Source organism: Cyprinodon tularosa, unplaced genomic scaffold (assembly GCF_016077235.1).
Source record: "Cyprinodon tularosa strain WSP-4 unplaced genomic scaffold, ASM1607723v1 ctg223, whole genome shotgun sequence".
In the NCBI taxonomy this organism is placed as follows: Eukaryota; Metazoa; Chordata; class Actinopteri; order Cyprinodontiformes; family Cyprinodontidae; genus Cyprinodon; species Cyprinodon tularosa.
In genome coordinates, this window is record NW_024038833.1 from 6,047 (window position 1) to 28,214 (window position 22,168).

The 22,168-nt window shown below is 38.2% G+C and overlaps 1 protein-coding gene across 1 annotated transcript; it reads right to left on the reverse strand.

Moving 5' to 3' along the window:
• Positions 1-189: 189 nt before the first annotated feature.
• tead3a (TEA domain family member 3 a) lies at positions 190-21,718 on the reverse strand. Its single transcript, XM_038286308.1, is given in 14 exon segments — positions 190-1,874; positions 3,437-3,589; positions 3,678-3,818; positions 4,024-4,194; positions 4,292-4,425; positions 4,509-4,570; positions 4,656-4,699; positions 5,807-5,917; positions 6,321-6,332; positions 7,762-7,824; positions 8,009-8,073; positions 15,633-15,906; positions 21,451-21,648; positions 21,650-21,718. Coding segments are annotated over 14 exon segments (1,596 nt in total). The 5' UTR covers positions 21,704-21,718; the 3' UTR covers positions 190-1,760.
• Positions 21,719-22,168: the final 450 nt, after the last annotated feature.

Consider the following 22,168-nt stretch of genomic DNA (forward strand, 5'->3'; position numbering starts at 1 on the left):
GATCATGTGAAAATATATTTGTGTCTTTCTCAATACTTTTGGCCATGACTGTATTGTCCTATTACAAAAAAACATCAGGGTTGCATCCATTTAAATTGTTCTGGATACAAACATCACGTTTTTCTTCTACTGGCAAGTTCACAGAAGGTTCAAACACTGAACTCTAAACAGAATAAATGTAACATTTAATTGAAGATGCAAGTTTATTTAAAAAAAATCCTAAACCAATAATTTCACATTGATCTCCACCATCCGACAAAAGTCAACTCATTAGTGGAGAATAAAAGGCACATATTTTATTCTTTGTGAGGATTTGAATAAAGGAATTATGTTGCAAACACAGATTGTAAAAAAAAAAAAAAAAAAAAAAAAAAAACAGTATTGGGCGTCAACTTGATACTGAAATTGAATTTTAACCATTTATTTAAAACAGAATCAGTCGCCTCCTGTAATAAAGGTCATCAGGCCAGCATGATTATGTTGCCGTCAAATATATATATATTTATATGTATAAAGGGTCAAAGCCATGCGTACCAGTTTACTAAATATTTTACAAAAGATAAAAGTGTCAAATGGATAGTTTGTTAGTGTTGATAGGTAAAAATCTACCCCAATGCACTTAGGGTGTTATGTAATCTGTACCAAACATACAACAAGATCCAACCTATACATCAATGATTTATCATGTTTTTGCACTGTGTAGGTAAAATACAAAAGAAACCTCTTATAAACACGTGTTAATGTTTTGGCTTAAACATAGTACCATTACAAATGTAGTGTAGTGTACACATCCTATACATCAGTGCTCCTTAGCTTAGCACAATCTTATCTTTAACTCATGTGGAGGTAGAAATACTCCAGCATGCCTGCACAGTCAGAGTAAAGACAGTCTTTGTTTATAAACTTAAAAAATAAAAAAATCGAAAACATAAAATCAATAAAAAGTATGAAACTAGTTTGAATTTTTTGTTATTTCCATGCAGGCAGGAGTGAATATCCTAATAAAGTTTATCTCTGCACCACGTTCTACTGAAAACAATTCAACTAATGCTTCCCTAATATTGTTCTCGCCTCAAAATATTAGTGTTTAAAAATAAATAAGACAAGCAGCACATCTTTATGCGTAGTGCATTATTGTCTGAGACTTTCAGGAAATAACATCCTCCAATGTTTTGATCAAACTGATTTAAAGTCCATAATTTTCCACGTAACAGAAATTGTACCTTTCAAAGATACAGAGAGAAAAAAAAAGCCAATGTGGCAGGTTAAAACGACAAACTAAAATAAATTTGTTTAGAAAATACACTTAAACTCGTCACACATCAGTCTTTCCTACGGTGTAAAAACATGCTTGACTACAGCATCAATCAAGTTATATAAAATCTTTTAACCATAAAATATAAACTTCTAGAGTTTATTTCTAGTCAGTTTTGCATTTCTTTTCTATAGTTTTACTCCATGCTGTTAACTCACATTACTAACTTTGAAAAACAAAACTGACGCTGGATATTAAACATTTCAGTGGCAGCTTTTGGATGTTTCCTTCTTGCTCCGTTCGCCAAATGAAAACGGTACACATGACTACAAGGTAGGACTACGGTGCGACGGTTGGTCTAATTTAAAACAACAAAATGAGAAGAAGTAAAAACAAAAAGTGTGTTCAGAGTAAAGGAGTTGGGGGCTCTGTGTGCTGAGCTGGAAATAGTGTTTTTAAGCCATTTGTATTAAAATTCGGATGAGTCTCTGCTCCAGGTGTGCTGCTAGTCATTGACGAGGCGATAAACGTGGTACTGAGCTCCGTGTTCGCTTGTGGACACTTCAAACACAAAGGCAATGCAAAGCAGAGTCTCCTGGGTCTCTCTGTTGGACACAACCTGACAAAGAACAACAGGAAGGTTAGGACTTCTCAGTTTAACAGGAACTTTTTATGGTAAACTTTACATTTTAGAGGTGAAAAAACTACAAAAAGTAACCTTTATTTACATAAAACCTTAACTGAATTAGTGTCCTTAGCTTCTGATATGTGAGCCAATTTTTCCACACTTAACTTGCAAAGCTAAACAAATTAACATCCATTGAAGCAGTTTCTGACAGTAGGTTTTAGTTTACTGTTCAAATCTTTTTTTGTAGCCAGACATTGTTAAATAGGCATTTCCATGAAGTCTAGTAGGGAGAATATTTGGATTGAATTTCTTAAACTAAACAATTACTCATTTTTGCAGAACTGTGTCTGTTGAAAACCTCCCTCTGAAGTGGCCGTTTGCCACCCTACACCACAAGCTTTTAATATACTTCCATTCATTAAGATTTTTCCAAGTTGTACCAATGCCAGAAGTCCAACGAATGGAAAACTGCCACAGATATAAGCATTAAAGTTGTATAAAAGTTTACAGAAAAGAAATATATCTGATAGAAATGTTTATTAATCTATTCAAGACTTGATGATAGAACCTAATGGTGTCTGATTACTAAAGATGACTGGAGGCGGAATATAAAATCATGGTGACTAATTACCCGACAGGTTAGTCAGATTCCATTATCTATGCTTTGAGAAGGTTGCAAGTACCCGGTTTGATCCCCACAGACTGCTACTCTGGGTCCCTGAGTAAGACCCTTAACCCCACACTGCTCCCCGGAAGCTGCACAATTGTAGCCCACTGTCCCCCAAGGGGATGGGTTAAATGCAAAGAGCGAATTTCTCCAATGTGAGATCAATTATTATTATTATTATTATTATAGCATTCTTTACAATAGCAGCGTCAGTAAAGTTTTTTTTTTTTGCTTTGTGAGTATGTGTGCAACTTTAAATGATCATCCTGTGGCAACATTTGCCTTTTTTCTTAGGCTTGGGGAACAAAGACTGCTGTTTTTGAAGCACGACCTTCAGTTCCTTCACTTTTTCTTGATGGAGGGAGCTTCCTGCGGGAAACTCAGGGGTGAAGTTGCTTTGGTTAGATGCCGCTCCATGTTACATCAGTTCCTTACAGCCATGCTCGACCCACAGATCAGAAACATGCACTTGTCATTGACATTTGTGAATAAAAAGTTACATTCTCACTCTAAGTGGAAATTGTATGTTTTTAACTTCTTTGCGGCACTTGTGCTGAAGCAGGGCGATGACAGGACAGCTGTAACCAAGCTAGGCCAAGAGTGCAACGCAACTAATTGATTGACAGCTGGTTTACAAATAGAAGTATGTACATGAGGAGGGAGGATCATATTGACCAAGATGAGCTTTGATAGGCCAAAAGTGCAACTTTAAAAGGACGACCAAACTTGGGTATTAAGTTTAGGTTAAATTTGGAAATCCTTTCACCTGCTACTCAAAACTAGCAATAGGTTGGAGACTCCTGATGTAGACCTTAGAAAGCTATACAGTGATCCTAAATACAGAAATGTTCATCATAAAGAAGAGGTTGTAACTGGTCTAAAATACCTGCAGAATAGTGAAGTTCTCAAGCACACTGTTCATCATGTATTTCTCTGGCAGATGTTTGAGTTTGTGGATGAAGTTGATCATATATTCACACATAGGTGAGCGATGGATACGGAACATGTACTTTCCTCCTTCTAACCGAGCGTATTCGGTCTGTGGGGGAGGAAATAAAACACAACAGGGGTCACAACACATATCTAAAGGTCTTTCTATGCATCAGGATCACAGTCGGGTCTCTCACCTCCACCTTCTCCACCACCTGCTTTCCAAAGGAGCAAACCTTGGTGGAGACACTGATGGTGATGTTTTCTGTCCCGCTGTACTGGCTGCTCACTCCGTAAAATGCGCTAGAGCCCTCTTCAATGTCACCGCTCAGATCCGCCTGAAACGAGAACATGACCCACCGAAGGAAAAGATTCAATCAAAGCTGCCAACCATAAAACACCAGGCAAAATTCTGATTTATTACTTTTTATTCATGCAAAACTGTTTAATTTTTACATCAGTTAAAAACATTGAAGAATGACTGACTGGTGCTATATGAGGTTATGTGACTTAGCCTGCCATTGACAGTCTATATGCACTAACCCAGAACTTGACGAGAAAGAACGCGTTGTGAGGCCCCTTCTCATACAGCTCCTTCAAGCCTCCTTTCTTTTCCGAGAACTTGTCATAAATCTGTCTCACATCTATAGACTCCAAAACCGGGTCGCTGTAGCTGGGATTTGATGGTCCAATGTGAACGAAAAGGTGTTTATACTGCAGAAAGAAATGTCGAAGCAAGAAATGAGAGTAAAACAACATTTATTGGAGAAAAAAAACCAAAACAATATATTATTAGAATCATTAAAGGTACCGTTTCTCTGTCTTTTTGATTCTCCATAAAAGCAGAGTACTCAAGTAGGCGTAGTTTTGCAGAAGCGATGGTTCTGTCTTGCCATACAGGTGCGGCGATGGCTGTAGGCCGAGGTGGCGGCAACGTTTCATAACCTGTTTCACATTGAAACATGTAAAGGTTTAATTAAGGAATTTCTACATATGTAGTAAATCACAGTTTGGGTTTGGAGGCTTACTGATGGGTGGAGGGACAGGCGCTGGTAATGTAGTGTATGGAGGCTGTGCAAAGGGCTTGATGCTAGAAAGTTGAAGAATTGAAAATGAGTTGCTAAAAAAGAACCGGAAAGGAAGATATTCGTTTTGAACCTTAAAGCTTGACTTACTCCTGAGAATGTCCAGGCTGTCCCGGTACAGGGCCAGGCCAGTACTGAGGAGCAAAGGAGAATAAAATCTAGTCAGACATTTTAGACTTTACCAAAGAAAATGTAAATAAAAGAAAGATGTGTGTCTAGTTTTTGTTAAGGGTGCTCCAATCAGGAGATTTGGGACCAATTACGGTTACCGAGAGCCTGATCTACTGAAACAGATACCAAATAAAGCAGCCACATTTATTTAACGCTATTTAAAATGTTAAAGTTTTAGTAAAAAAAAAAAAAAAAAAAAGACTGGATCTAATTGCTTACTGACTGCTAAACAGTCACTTAGAGGTTTTAACATTTCCCGGTTAGCTGGGATGCTAATGTTTACCTCCTTACTGTCTTCAGGATTTTATTCTGTTTAGTGAGCATTAAAGGCTCCACAGCTGTTCGGCTCCATTTAGAGTAAAATAATACAATCCATTTATCATTTCAACCCCTTATGTTTAGGGAGCAGTGGGCAGCTTGCAGCACCCGGGGAGCATTGTAGGGTTAAGGGTCTTAGTCAGGGAGCTAGTCTGAAAAATCTTAAACCCACTTATGACACCAAAAAACTGAGGGCCACTGGTTAACTACACACAAATTTCCAGAATGCTACTTCTGTTTTGGATCATTCAAAAACATTGGACCACCGTATGATTAACCAATCTGACCGTATTATCTCTGTAAAACACCTTCAGATGATATGTGATGTGAATTTTATCTATTTGAATGAACTAGATTAAATTAATGGAAAAACTGAGGGATGGATAGACTCATATAGATATAGATGTATGGAGTGCTTTGATAATGAGACAGGTGATCAAATGTAAATATTTCAGAAATGGAAAGACATACTTCTGCAGATATCCTGATTTTCACACAAAACTAAAAACTTGTAAGAAATCTGTTGAAGGTGCAGAATTAATAGAAATATTCATAGTTACACTAGAGGGCAGCAAAAGTACTGTAGTGTACTTTTGCTGCCCTCTACTGGAGTCTACTCCCTTTTTAAATGACCTGCAGGGATTTTCTGATCAACAATTTGAGTGACCGCCAATAAAAAGAGAAAGCGCCACATTTTTTGGAAGATAAAGAATGATGGCCTGTAACTGGAGCACCCTTAGTGTGTGTCTCACTCTGACTGGTGGAGGGAAGGGAGTCTGAGGTTTCATTACACTCGCTGACACAATCTGAGCAGATGAAAGGTTGGCCACTGTCTGGAGTGCCTTGTCTTTGGATACCTGATCCTAAACGAAAGAACGGACACACACAAAGTAACAGACAACGATAAAACCCCATCAGTTTTAATGAAGCTTAACACTCAGACAACTTTTAAGGCTCATTTTATACAGCAAGCCAGCCAACATTCATTTCAATTCAGAACAATGCAGTTACAACAAAAGACAAAGCATGAAAGACAGCAAAGCCGAGCTAAGAAAAAGCAAAGCGGGAGGCGCACCAAGCTGGAAGAGCTAACCATCACCGGCACTTAGCTAAAGCCACTAAAAACAAATCAAAAAGCAATGAATAGAGTTTTTGAGTATGGCAGGAGAGCTGCAATATAAACTAGCAGTAATATAACATAATGCCAACCACACAGCATAACAAAAGCCTGAAGCAGAGAACTGAAGTTATGTAACCAAAACTTACCAAGTTCATGGCCTATGGCAAAAAAGACATGTAATAAATTCAATTTAGTACACTTAACAGGTAGGGGACAGATGTTGGGCAATATAAAAACTCATTTGGGGCAGTTTTCCCCCTGGGTTTCTGTTTTCTCCTCACATGCACCTCTGAGTTGAAAACGCGTTCTATATAAAGGCTTTATGTAGAAAATGAATAATAATAACAACCATAATATAATATATAAGAAACATTTTTTTGCCTTTTATCGAGTACCTCTATCAGAGCCTGCTCTTTGACTGATCTGGAGAGTGATTGTTTAAGTTTAAATTAATGTTCTAAAATTATGCTTGGAAAATGACAAAATATTCAGCCGGACACTAAACATGTAACAATTAATCATTCCAGAAAACAAACATCCTGGAGCTAAATGATATTAATACAGTTCTGTTTTTAAAAAAGCAAGAAGTCAGTGCAAAATGATGATAAACAAAACTATACTAAAGGCTCAAGGGCCAAATAACAGGGAAGTAGAATGAAGAGGAAAATAAATTGAAGAACGGGAAGACAGATTATAATTGCATCCACTTTTGCTAGTGTAACTCTTAATGACAGGAATATTACAACTTTGCTCGTGTGTGTGTGTCTGCAGGCGTTGATGCACTTTATCGTACGCAGATAAACTAACCAAGCGAAGTAATCTCATGCAATTATTTGCCAAATACCACAGATATTCTGAACTGAACGAGCGGGTCGGCAAACTCTCATGCATAAACAAAAACCCTTAAACAAAAGTCATAATACCAGAAAAACACCAAATAAAAGAAGTAGAAATTATCTCAGCTACAGCCAGCAAGCAAACAAGACTTGTGATATAATTATCTTTTTTTGCAAATGCACATACAAAGCAGGACCTAAATTCTGCACCGTGAATGGATACAGAGCTCAAATTCAGGCTTTTACTTTCATGCAGCTAAAAGCAAAAGCAGCAAAAGCACAGCGACAGACCCTAAATGCATCAGACATGCAGCTACACATATTAGTTGATTATTAATGAAACACAGAATGCATTCTAAGGAAAGAAAAATAACACATTTGCAAGAGGTGACCAGTGACAGTCCTTTAACTTTTAACTTTGAACAATGACCAATCTGTTAGGTGCAGTTGGAACTTTAACAACCAACTGAACAACAACAACACGCATTTTAATGCTCCAATATGATAAAACGGGTAAAGTTAGATTTGAGCCACATGCAGAGCAAAGCTGCTAGCACTGCAAAGTCAGTGAGCCTGTGTACCTTCAGTTTAGACTGAAATTCACGAGACTTTCTCTTGGCCAACACTTGCAGGTGACTAGAGACCTGAAGAAAGACAGCATGAGGGGGAAAGGATGGGAGGAAACGGGGAAAAGAAGGAAGGAGGACTGTAACTATAGAGTATAGGGAGAGTTGATGCAGGGAGAACCCACCTTGATGCTTGCCTGGTATTCACGTACCCTCTTACGAGCCAAAACTTGAATGTGACTAGATACCTTTGGGGTCAAGATTACCCCCATAAAAACAAAACGGAGGGTCTTTCAATTTAAAAACAACCAAAATAAACTACATCCATTAAAGCTAAACAAACAAAAAAGCATTCAATAAAATGGAGCTGAATTTCTAGATACATCTGGAAACAGGCAAATATGCAATTTGTACACAAGTATCAGTACATACCTGTTTGCGGGTACGCGTCTTCCCAGTTCGAAGCTTTATGTAGCGAGCTATCAGCTCATTTCGACCTAGAATTCACATAAGAAATATACCAATTAGGACCCTGAGCACAGTCTTCCCATTGGAATGAAGTAATTCAATCTTAGTGGTATACCATGTTTGACAATGCATGCAGTATATCAGGGTCTCCCCAACTGATTTGGGTGGTCAGAACAAAGGAAGTATATAAGACATGTGTCCAACTTGAGGCCCGTAGGCCGAATCAGGCCTATCATAATTTATCTGGACCTCAAACGCCATAAAAGCATAACTATTATAAAGTAGAGGTAGGTATTTTTTAAGTGGCTAAAACTGTGAAATAAAGGTGAATTCAGTTATAATACCAGAGCAGGAGTCTGTTTGTGAACTAATCTTGTTCTTTGTGATATGTCAAGATGTTTGTTTGAATGAGTCAATTTCTGTAATAATTGTTGACATTGAATAATTGATTGTGTCTGTTACACAGACCATGAAGCTTATAAAGATGTGGAAGAAAACATAGAAAGAAAATATCATAGAACAATGTATTTTCATTAAAAGAAGTCAAAGAGAGGGAATATTTATTAAAGCCAATAGTCACACATTTAGAAATAAGCATGAAGCATTTATTTTTCAAATTGCCTTTGTGTGTGCGAGAGACATTTTTTTTAACTCTTTTGTTTTTTTTTTGTTTTTTTTTAAGGCTTTACATATCTGCGGCTTTATAATACTCCCATAAAAACAAAAACTATGATCCTGGCCTGGCCGTCCTTGCTTGCAGAATTTCAAAACAAATGACAAATAGGATGTTTGGCAGAATAAAAACAGTGGGGTTATCTGCCTGGGGTTACTTTATTCTCCCTGTTCACTGCTTTCTTCCTCTGCCTCGCTCGTCTTTGACCGTAACTGGTGAGCCACACAGGGGAGTTTGACTGGAGGTATGATGGTTAATCCCGTCTATGTTGCAACACAGTCAGCAATCCCATTGCCTTTCCAGGAAGTGGCCGAGCCCCTCAGGGACTCAGATGAGTCACATCAGTTAAGTTAGCACAACATAAAATTCCCCCAAAACCCACAAAAAAATAGAGGCCGACTCAAACAAAGCAGACCACTCCACCTCCCCAAACACAAGGACACAAACCATCTGCTGCCTGCAACTAGTCCACATAAGGCACATAACTGTTGATTGTACAACTGGAGAGTGAGAAGATCGGGGTGTAAAATCTAAGCACCTAATACTAGAATAAGTATGGAAGGCTGTTGGCTATCAAATCCATTTTTAGAAACTAAGAGGAACCCCACAATGTTGAGTTTTCCCCCCCAAATACTACTCTTTAGACATGCTTCATCCGACAAAAAAAAAAAAAAAAAAAAAAACACCAGCAGAAATAAGATTTATACATGTGAAACCTGATGGGGCTGTATAAAAGAGGCAGAGTAATATTTTTGGTGAAAGAGTGCAAAGCCTTTTAATTCAAAGTAGATTTAGTGAGATAAGATATAGTGAAAAATGTAGAGGAGCTGACGAAGACATGACGGGATGATGTCACCAGATGAGGCATCTCTATTCAATCATCTGTAACATGCTAATCACTTAGCATTGCTGTATAGCATGATGATTACACAGCAGAAGGCCTGCTGGCTCAGCAATACTTGCTTGGACGGGGTATCAGTTGGTTAGCCACACAAAGATTTTCTAAGGAGTCCTAATTTTTAGGTGGAAAAATAATTCATCGGTTAATTCTTTATGGAGCTAAAATCGGTCTTAATTTTCCCAAATACACACATATGATTCATACGTGCACAAGACAAGCTTCACACACACAGCAAGATTCACGTAAGCATACAAGATTCAGACATGCACAGCACATGATTAGATGATTTCTGGTCCATAAACAATTATAAATTAATTTACAAAGTACCAGCGGTCTTAAACTTCACGGCATTTGTGTGTTGATTTTTCAGACTCTCCTCACGCACCTCGATACACAAATGCCTTTTTTTATACAGAGGATTGTTTGCAACCAATCATCGAGCTCCCTTGTATACGCCACTTACAAGAAAGTACTCCACATGGAATTAAAATTTGCTCCGCTCTGGTCCAGTGTTCCTTCAGCTCAGCATACCACGTCAGGCCAGCATACCCTTAGTAATAGGATTACATAGTTTCCTCTGTCTCCGCTCTCCTTACATCCAAGCTAAAAAACTAAAAAAAAGTTTCTTAAAAATCCAGTACCTCTGAGAATTGAAAATTGTGTTTTGTTAAATTGCGATTATATTGCAAATGCAATTCATCTCCTAACCGGTTTAATGTCTTTCTTACAGGACACATCATTCAAATACAAAAATCTAAAGCAGACCAAAATGCCAGCAGATTCATGGCAACCCAACAGTGGAGGGAGTCCCAAATGGGAATCAAAGCCTTAAATAAAACATGATGAAAAAAGATAATTGAAAATGCACATCCAATAAAAATTAATACAGAGCAGTGTGAAGTAATACTTAAAGGAATAGTACACCCAAAACATGATTAGCCTTCATTTTCTACTCACCCCCATGCTGAACAACACTCTGGAGTACTTTTTTGATATCTCAAATGCATCTGGAGATCTGGGAGGCTTCTTGCTGTCTGCTGACATTCAAATAATGGAGGTCTATTGTGCCCGAGACAGAAAGGTCCATAAAAGTCCACAAAAACGTGTCAATATTCCTCCATACTGCTCGTCCAATGTATTCCAAGTGTCCTGAGTGGGTAGCATCCAGAATTTACTCGAAACGAAGTCAATTAGAATGTTTTTAGAGCATAAACAGTAGTGTATAGGATTTCCTGAAAGCGCGCACATGCACGTTCACGACGCTACGGAAGCCGGCAGACCAAACCAGCGCATTCAGCTCGGCAAAGAACTCATGCTCTTCCTCAACACTGAAGTCCTCAGACATTTTTCTTTCGTTGTTTCTTTCTTTGCACAGGTAAACAGCACATTTCTTCTTCTACGCTTGCATTATCGGCAGAGCAGACGCTGAATGCGCACTTTCATCTGGTTTGGTCTGCCGGCTTCCGTAGCGTCCTGAACGCGCAGGCGCGCGCTTTCAGGAAATCCTATACACTACTGTTTATGCTCTAAAAACATTCTAAATGACTTCGTTTCGAGTAAATTCTGGATGCTACCCACTCAGGACACTTGGAATACATTGGACGAGCAGTATGGAGGAATATTGACACGTTTTTTGTGGACTTTTATGGACCTTTCTGTCTCGGGCACCATAGACCTACATTATTTGAATGTCAGCAGACAGCAAGAAGCCTCCCAGATCTCCAGATGCATTTGAGATATCAAAAAAGTACTCCAGAGTGTTGTTCAGCATGGGGGTGAGTAGAAAATGAAGGCTAATCATGTTTTGGGTATACTATTCCTTTAAGCTACCAGTGCACAAAACAAAATGTTAACTGTGATTTGACTCATGTCATCTTACTCGGCTGTCCTCTGACCCCCCGAGCGCAGAAGTCACCTCTAAAAAAAACCTGCAGGATAATCGCTAGTTAAACTACCATGTCAGCAAGAAGGGCTGATAACAAACAAGGCTTTGAAGTGATCATATAATTACACTTCAATCTTATGTTCTGTTTTTGATCAATATGGCCCCTTCTGGAAGGGAGGGAGCAGAAAACATAAACAAATGGGGTCTAAAATTGGAACATGAAGGAGTCCAAGGAAAGGTCAGTTATAGATGACTAAAACAAAGTCCCTGGCTATTTTTAATAAAATTTGTTTTTGTTCACTATTTTAGCTTCAAATTTTCAACAACTTGCTAAGAACAACTTTGATACGAAAGACTCAACAAAGCTATTTAGAAGGAAATGAAGGGCAGACTTAACTTTGTTAAACGTAGCCAAAACTTCACATTCTGCCTCCCAGAATACCAGACGCATAAATATTAAATGCAGACCTATAGAGAAGTGGGGAACACCCCTGATCTAACAACTATCAACACCACCCACAAGGATGATAATCCCTGGTTCCCACTGCAATATTATTGTTCAGGTTGTTCCCTCAATCTTTTACCGTCCTCCAATATTTGGGGACGCCTTGATCATCATGATATTCCTGTTTTTTTTGTTTTTGTTTTTTTTTTAATTAGGATACAGTTAGTTCAGAAAGACATATGTACCAACCTGACTTCAAATCAGGGATATTTAACATTATGGATTTTTTTGGCCTGATATCCTAGGGTCTTGTGGCTGCACACTGTAAGATCAAACATGTTCCAACTATTTTATTCAATCCAATGTGTGGGATCTGTCAGGTTTTTAAAGTCCACCGACAGTCTTAATGTGTGCAACCGGAATACGCCTTTATTCAAGCTATTTGGTGGAAAAAACAGAGCACAAGTAATGGAGATAACTTCAGCTACTGTGTGGCAAGCAGAGTCAACACATTTGGAGGGATAAATAATAATTGGACTGCAGCTAGAGCTGCATAGCTTTAAGAAGCAACCCACATACAAATATCTAGGATATGGCGGAAATATTTGTGTTAAGCTACAACTGAACCACACATCAGAAGGCTAACATGGGCTAGCGACAAAAAATAAAAATGTTTTCAAAAAGTTCCAGTTGAACTAAAGGTCTCAGACTCCATAGGAAGAATGGAAAGTACTGAGAAGTTACCGGGGGTCCAGGGTAGAGATGTCCCGATCCAGGTTTTTGCACTTCCGATCCGATACCGATATTGTTTTGGGACTTCCGATCCGATACCAAAACTGGCCGATACCAGCCTATCCGAGCATGTATTTAAGTTTAAGTTAAAGTATTTAGCCTTAGTTGTAAGACTCATGTTGAAAAGGGTTTTAGTACTCTTGATAACATCTAGCCAGCTGAATTAGGTGAGATTGAATAAAACACAATGCTTGGTAACACCAAACTTACCTGTTTATTAAGAGATAAACACAAACTGGACAAAATTACGAATAGCAATCTGAAATTGCACAGTGAGCAGTAAAACCGTAAACAGTTAAAGGTGCAAGTATTACTGTAAGTTTTAATAAAAATGCAAAACACGAGGAGAAGACACGACGCCACGTATATTGACCAAACACACATTGAAGAGAAAAGAAAGTGATCGAAACGGTTACTTCGTAGAGTCTCTCATGGATGTAGTTTGTGACCACACTGCCACAGGTACAGATACCCGCTTTATTAACATTGGTATTAATGTGACTGATTGGCCTGCAAACTATCCAGTCGACACCTACTAGGGGTTAACAAACATTCAATATCAGTGAATATCAATTTTTTTCAATAATTGCGATATGATGTTTTGAGATTTCTACACAGTCTGATTTACAGCATTTGTCAATGACTGGGGATTTGATGCGTCTTTATTTGTTTTATAAGCTGGTGCTTTTTAACTTTTGCTATTAAAATGGGTAAATAAATTTGACCATCTCCTTTAGCCCTGATTAGCGAGCGCTGATTAAATGATGCAAACGAGCAACGTGCCAATTAAAGCAGTGCTGGCATTAACTTATCAGGAACCGCGTTACAAAGGCAGCAGTATCAGCAGAAACCAAGACCAGCTGAGAGTTACGGGCCCTCCAGTGTGTCCTGGACCTCCTCCTGCCTTGACCTGCCTGGAACAAATCCTGAAGGAGTATCCAGGGAGCAAAAAACAACAGATGCAAAGGAAGCTGATTTCAGCCGCTTCTATCCTGGCTCTCGTTCTTTTCATCGACTCATATTTTATGACCTGGTCTGAGTTAATAGTAGATTTGTGTTTTAATTGGTCCCATGTGCAGAGTGTATGTAGGGTTTTCATCCTCAAATTCAATTACTTTTGAAGGACTTTCGAGGACAGTTTTCAAGCTGATCCAGTACCTTAACTAGTGGTGTGTCAATCAATCGGTCATCGATCATAATCAGCTGGTTTTCATTAACAGGTATGTGATCAGAGATCACCGTCTTTTGTTACCAATCTCACCCTCGTTCCTTTACACTGTGCAGCGCAGCAGCAAATCCTAAGAACTGACATGTGGTACTTTTGTGCTTTTGGAATAAAGTGAAGTTTGCATCTAGCAATGGAAAAAATCCTTTAGAGGTGAGGCGCGTCAAAACGCATCAATACACCGAATACAACAGATTTGAAACAAGCAGTAGACAGAGTATGATGAGCTCACTGCGAGAAAAAAAAAATGAGAAAAAAAAAATGCAGGTAAAGCGATTCACAATTATCTACACTCTCCCCCATGAACATGATAATCAGAAAAACAAAAACAACCCCCAACATGATTTATTTAAACATGTAAAGGACCAGCAGTGAAAGACTTTGGGCTCCACTGACGGCTCTCACCATTGAATCGTTCTACTGGGGGGTAAATGGCGATGTTCAGTTCCACCGGACAGTGAAGTCTCACGGCAAATGTCTTCTTAATCTTTGTAACTTACAAAAATCCATTTTAATATATGTAATAACACTTTTTTATGTCCTAACATGATGAATCTGGGGGAGTCAAGCCCCTCCGCTTCTTCCCTCAGAACCAGGAAATGTTTAGTGTCTCACTCACTGTTTGACACAGGTACCAAAACCCCACATGAGAGTTTGCCCATCCATAAAACAATCAGGTTTATTTACCAACTTCTGATTGTTGATTTGATTGCAACCTGAATTCGACTTTGGAAGTTTATTTTTACTTGAAAAATGTTTGCCCCGTCACAGCAGGCACTTGAGTCACAATACAGATGGGTCCCAGATTTTGTCATAACACCGACTTCTCTCCCGACGCAGAGGATGCATATTGTGGTGGAGAAAACTCGGTTGGCACACCTTGTCAGAATCACACACGCCTACACATCTATAGCAGTGCTTCTATGTCACGCATGCCTAGCATGTATCTAGCGGTTGTTATACATTCAAAGAAAACCTGTATAGCTAATGTTGTAGCCAGTGCCTGTGTTACTTACTATTCACTATGACTAGAGTTCAAACTCCACATGCAAAAAGAGCAAAATCTTTTCTGCATATTTGCATTTTGCCAAATGTTGGTTTGCTCAATTTTTATATTTTCCAGCCACATTTGATTAAAATGAAATCCTCCCAACATGCTCGATCAACGTTTCGTCCACGTGGGAGCTATGTCGCATCACTGAGACAAAACGTGGCATAAGGCTACGCCATAAATATTTTTTTATTTCGCTATTTTATTTCTCTCTTTAAAGTAAAATGTGTATCATTACAATATCAAACATTTACAAGCACCAGACTGAAAATTCAGGCATTGTTTTAAACCTTAAAACACAACATTAAAATTAAGCATTTTCAATGATTTATGAACCCTGTATGTGATATTCAGATCATAAATTTGATCATAATCATCTATATTAATAGCAATGAACGTTTAAAATATATCTGTTACTGACTAAAGAACTTAATATACTAGTTTGTCCAAAACCTGCCAGTTGTTCACTGTTTCAGAATATTCAAGTAACCGAGATTGAGGAATACCATTCTCAAGATTTGGCAGAGAAGATTCTAACCTATCTAGTAAACTTATGATTAAAGGAGTTAAAGAAAGCTGGCCATTGATAGTCATCCAAGGACAGAAGATTTCTCACCATACATCTTGCCCTCATCTGAAAGTATGATCTTTCTCCTCCCACATGGAGGGTAGATGGCCAACGCCTCTTGAAAGCTCTGCTCGATGTCTGGACTCCACACTCCTTCAGGGTCACCGTCCAATCCACGGTCAGCCCCATCAGCCAGTCCCTCTCCATTACCGCTCTCCTCCTGCGCCCCATCAGGGCTGCTTCGGCAACTCCACTCCGACGCAATGATGACGGTTCCAGCAACACGCTCACCTACAACAGATGAAATACAAAGTGAGATTTCCTGCAGGGCTTCCTGGGAAAAATGGGCTGAAGATCTGTTAATAAGATCTGCTTGATTTTGAGGGTTGCAAATGACTTTATGATTACTGTGCATTTAAAGCCTAATTATGCTATAAACAGCAGTAACAAAAATAGAATAAATAAGTATCTTCCACATTTCAAAACATTACAGAGTACGCCACAATACCAGACGGCGAAAAAAGACAGTAATTTGTGTTTTGAGATAAATTAGACTAAAAGGCACTACAATCAGGAAGGTTTACAGAAATAGAAGAAATACTGTACACAATCAAACTAAAAATAAATCTGAATATACAAACTTCACTGTGGAAACACTGGCTTTCATTTAGAAAACTCAGGGCAAAGGTTGGAGTTGAGATTTTACAACATGTGAACATTCACACACATGTGAAACTATGTAAAACCAGCTTTGTTACAGATAAACTTAATATAGTTCAAAATGTGAACTCTGCATTAATGAGTTTTTAAACAGGATGTGATACTGCTTTGCTCCTATTAATTAATCCTTCCTGTTAACATTAATAATTATTGATTCAGCATGCGGACAAGTATATGAAAATTAACACTTTGAACAATGCCCGTATCTATTGTTATATATTATAGTTCTTAAAGGGATAGTTCGGTATTTTTGACATGAATCTCTATGGCATCCCCATCACCAGCGGCATGCAATCACACTGACTTCCCCCTGGCAGCGTCCTGTGAGCAGAGTTATCGTCCAGTTTTGGTCAAGCCAAAAGTAGTCCGGCAGGTTTTTAGGAACAGCGAAATAAAACTTTTCTCTTCCCAAAACATTATGTGTTCAAAAGAGCGATATTTTTGCATCCCAAAAAGATTGTAGTGGAAAAAGTCACACGTCGTTATCAATTGGTCCTATTTTCTCTCTGTTCGTATCAGTGCGCGCCGTCATTCAGACAGCGAGCCCAACAACAGCCATGTCTCCTTCCGCCGCGGAAGGAGACATGGCATATATCCATATTTAAAGCCTGGATTTCTAATATATTGCAGCCTGAGTAGATTTCTGAACTTTTACCTGATGTCTCTTCATTATCAGAAATTTCTAAAGACAACGAAAATGGGAATCTGCCAAAAAAAAAAATAGCTTTAAAAATATCGATCCTCCTTAATGAGCTCCTTGGTTGAGATCAAATATTTTCAAATGTTGGAGGTTTTGTAAATTACAGGATACTTAGATTTTTCTATCTAAACTAGATTTCAAAATAAGACCAACTGCAAGGCTGCTGAAATGCATGACAAATGCCTTGCAACCAGAAATATGATTAAACTTAGCAGAGTAGTATCAGTTTCATCTAAAATTGTTTTCCATTTCCATTGTGAGCACTAACAGAGCTAAGCATTCAGACTCAAAGACCTAAGCAGCTAATGAATTGTAGTATAACTTCTCAATAATGTTTAACTTGATTATTTCAAGCTTACAGATGCACTAATAAGGTCTAATTCGGAGATAACTGATCTGGCCAGAAGACAAAACAAATGCTACTTAAACCTGCATATACGTACTAACAAAACCTGTTGTTTTGTTTATCTACTCATCTAACTTAAAGACGTGCCCCAAAGTTAGAAACCTTTGCATTTAAAAGAAAATAAAGGCTGTCATTGTTATGGATGACCCCCATTTTCTTTGAACACAGACACACATTCACAATGTGTGTGAAAGCTCCCTGATGTGTAATGTTTTCCAGATTGTGGCAAAAATGATCCCAACCACACAACAACCACAGAGCATTAGTGTGGTCTCTGAACTTCCCTGCTGTGGTGGGCCTATACTGTACACTGTGCTTACAAGTCTTCCCAGATTCAGTTACTGCTGAAAGCGTTGAACATTTTCCACAGCGACCAGACAAACTTGGAATCTTGAAAAGAAAATATATTTAAACCTCTATGGTGCTGTATGGTATCTGCTCAGATGTTTCATAGAGCAAAATGACTGCTGGTCTAATATTAAGTTTACTGTAGCAGTGGATCAGAATGGCATCAACATCTGCAATGCTTTATAACGAAAAATACACAGTCACACACTAGGAGTGTCTAGTTTATTTAATCCATTGGTCAATAGTAAAAGGGTTGTTTTTATACCTATTGGTGTTGACTATTGTTCTCTATTTGAGTATTATGACTTGATAACGCTTTTTCTAATATTTATTTATTTTCCTTCATGCTATCCTTGCTGGGATCTCGAGGGGTGTTGGTGCCTATCTCCAGCTGTCAATGGGCAAGAGGCGGGATACATCCTGGACAGGTCGGCAGTCCATCGCAGGGCAACACAGAGACAAGCAGGACAAACCTTTTACACTCACACCTAAGGAGAAGTTAGAGAAGCCAATTAACCTAACAGTCATGTTTTTATGACTGTGGAAGGAAGCTGGAGTACCTGGAGAGAACCCATGCATGCAGAGGGAGAACATGCAAACTCCATGCAGAAAGACCCTGGGCTGGGAAGTGAATTCAGAACTTTCTTACTGCAAAGCAGCAGTGCTACCTACTGCTCCACTGGTCAACCCGCTTTTTCTAATATGCGAAACTAAAAAAATAATCAAAATATATGTGGTTTGGACCGATAGCCCATCAGGGAAATATCAAAATGGATCAACTTTAACTTTACGGATTGGTACTCAAAGCTGCAATATTGATATATCAGGATTAAAGTTGTTATATTGTGAAACCCCTAAAACATAAATAAAAGAAATTAAAATGGTAGAGTGTTACTGTTTGTTTTTTGAGTTTACTGGATAATAATGGGGGAAAAAAACTACAGTAATATGCAGTTCCTTGTCTGCTGCTCTTAAAAAAAAAAAAAAAAACTTAACTAATGATTATTTTGCAAATCAGTTAATCCTTCGATTCTTTTTTCAATTAATAATTGGACAGCCTAAGGTTCCTTAAAGATGTTTTTTACAGAATTAAACCAGGTAAAACTAAAACCTTTCCACTTGAGGATTTCTGGATACAGCATATTGACAGTTGATATTTTCTCTTTATCTTAAATACAAAATGATTTTTTCCCCCCTCACAATTTTGATATAATTAATGTTCTAAGTGGGTTGCTCTGTCAGCTTAAGGCATGTTTTACAGTCTCCACCTAATCAGTTCAGTAGCTTTTTTTTTGTCCCAGTATGGGCAATAGATTAGTTGACAATTATTTAAATAATCCATTAATCATGATTAAACCGATTGTTTCAGCCCTACAAAAAGACGCCAACTTCTTTACTTGTATTCCAACAAATCAAACATCCAGTGATCAACATCTGGAAAATATTTATAACTCCTTTCTAGAGATCAGCAGCCCAGTCGTTTTCCCCTGTTGATTAATCAATGTTTTTCTGGCTTAAACCAGAACATTATTATGGTTGATATCAGGAGTGTCGTGATACAACTTTTTAATGTCCAATACCGATATTGCAGCTGAAAATATTGACCGATACAGACATTGACCTGATAAAAATATTGGCATGAATCCTACATAATTTTGCTTATTTTACAGTTTGGAATGATAGAAAAGGTTTTATCAAGTGTTATTTTTCAGACTAAAATAAACTTTGAACAAAGCAGATCGAAGCAAAGTGATTCTATGAGCTTTCTAATATCTGCGATTTTTAGAGGTAAGGCTTTATAAACTGATATTCAATTTTTGGCAGATATGGCAACAATCTCTGATATCAATATTGGATTGCCAGACATCCCCAGTTTTTATATTAATCATGCTAATATTACTTTAATAAGAAGATCTTCAATAGGGGATGTGCAACCCCTAGGGGGTCCACCGAGGTACTGCATGGGGGTTGTGAAAGTTTTGGTTGATTATACTTTTTTTTTTTTATAATTCCCTTGAATTTTTTTTCCACTAACTGAAATGTCTTTAAATACACATTAACATGAGTTCTACACCATGTAGTAAACAGATAAATGGAGGCAGAAGATGTCCTTCAGTCATCAATGCACACATTCAGCGACACACAGGAGCTCGTTCAAGCTGGGCACCGTTTCATTCACAACACCTGTCCCATCAGCTAGGAAACAGAATCAGAAATACTTTAATAATCCCAGGGAGAAATTACTTTTGTTACATTACACCACCTGTAATAGAGTGACTATAGGACCAGTTTGATATAACACAATTTCACACCATATATATACCGTAATAAGGGGGTCCCCGCTCCATCTTGTCATCAGTTTGAGGGTCTATAGCCTGGAAAACGTTCAAGGCCCCTGCTTTAATAAGTTAACATAGTATTTAAGTTTAACGTAATATAGTGAGCATTTAAACATGTATCATATTTCATCAGAGATAGATTGCAAAGCAGTTAATTCATATTGATTTGATCAAACCTTATTACAATGTTGAGATTGACTAATCATTCAGTCAGTCAATTCCATTGATTTTACTGATCAATGAGTGACTGGTTACATGTTTTTTATTCCACACAATAACCATATAACCAAAAATAAGAATTAACCTTTTTTGGTTCAGTCACCAACAAACAAAAAATCAGACTTCCTTTTAATTAAAAAGTGCCCACCTTTGTAAAATAACCAAACAAAAAGGTACCTGTTGTGATTTAATCCTAATGTTACATCAGGCTTCAAAGGGAACCAATAATGGGAATTGGCCGGAAAAGAAAGAGGAATCGGTGCTTTACAAACACTAGGCTGTCAGGACATTATGGGCAGGAGGTTCATGCGGTTGCGTCGTTTTCATTTTAGCTCCTAGTGGCCAAAAGGTCAGCTGTTCAGTAAAGCACTGAGCTAAATAAAACTATGAGCTCAGCAAACTGTGAAAGGACACATGCTGCCTTCTGCACCAATGGAGGCAGCAAGGGACATGATTACCCAAGCTCTGTTTCATCACTCATTTAATCTGCAACTTCAATTCACGGCCCCCCCAAAAAAAGAAAAAACATTTAAAGAATCTCATAAAGCCGATATATAGCAGAAATCCCCCCCTAGGAATCAGAAATGAAGCCGTAAAGTATAAACAAGGCGTAGTTTCTGTTGAGGCTTCCTACCGACTAATAGCGAAACTTTTCCAACAAGAGTAGCTAGCATGGAGGAAAATAAAGCCGTTTAGTTAAATGCGAGTTGACAAAACTCAACAAAAAAAACATATTCTACCAAAAATGCTGAAAAACAAACAACAAAAAAAGCCACGGTGTCGTTAACGTCACTGTTAGTTTCTTATTAGATAAGCTAAAGTTGCTAACTCTTTAGAACTGCTATGCTAACGTGTTAGCTTGGGGGCTAATCAAACCGTAACAAACTACAAACACAATCCAGAAGATGTAGAAAAGTAATCGGTTATATCACTCTTAGATAACTACATAAAACAACTACTGTCTGCTGAACAGTCGGCGGTCTGATTCAGCAAGTACTCGGCGGGAAAAATGCAAAATATGCCAAATATCCCAAAACTTCCAGCATACACGTAGCGAAGCAGCAGCGGCGGCGGCGGCGGCGGCATGAAAAAGTTGCAGCACAACAAAGAAGGAGATCTGGGAGCTGCTCTCACCTCACAACGGCTTCCCCGCTCCGCTTTCACTGGGACCAACTTCCCTCAGACGAACCAGCTTCTACAAAAACATAGCTCCGAAATTAAACGATAAAAAACAGACATTGACAGAAGTAAATTTTTTAAAAAAGTAGGATGTAAATTAGAAATTTGGTATGAAATCAGCGCTCGGGAAGAAAAAACGCGCAGAGGCGTGGCGACGAAACACACGACAAGCAAAAGTTTTGTGGCTTCCAGCGCAAACTCCTCCCATCGCGGAATGGGAGACTCCTGGTTATAGAAGAAGAAACACAGGCATTAAAGGCGAGTTTATACTCAATAAACCCGCTGCTTGAATTCATCTGAGAAGGAAACCCTATTATACAAATTAACTTTGATGGCGGAGCTTAAAGGAGGGAAAGATGGGATGATATGGAATAAATTATGGCAGGGAAGAGTGAAGGACACCATGAAAGAAAGGAGGGACACAAATAGGCCGGATAAGATATCAAAGTAAGGGCAAATGGAAGAAAGAAGGGAAAAAGAGGGGGAGGGGATAAGGAATGAAGAAGGAAAGGTGGGAGGGAGGAGGCATAAAAGGAAGGATAGAAGGAAGACATTTAAATAATAGAGTAAGAAAAAAAATCTTGTTATATTTTTCCTTTTTTACAGTTTAAAATCAAGAATTATTCAAGTCAATTTTTTTTCTTGTTTTACTTTTTTTCTGTGTCCAGTGTGT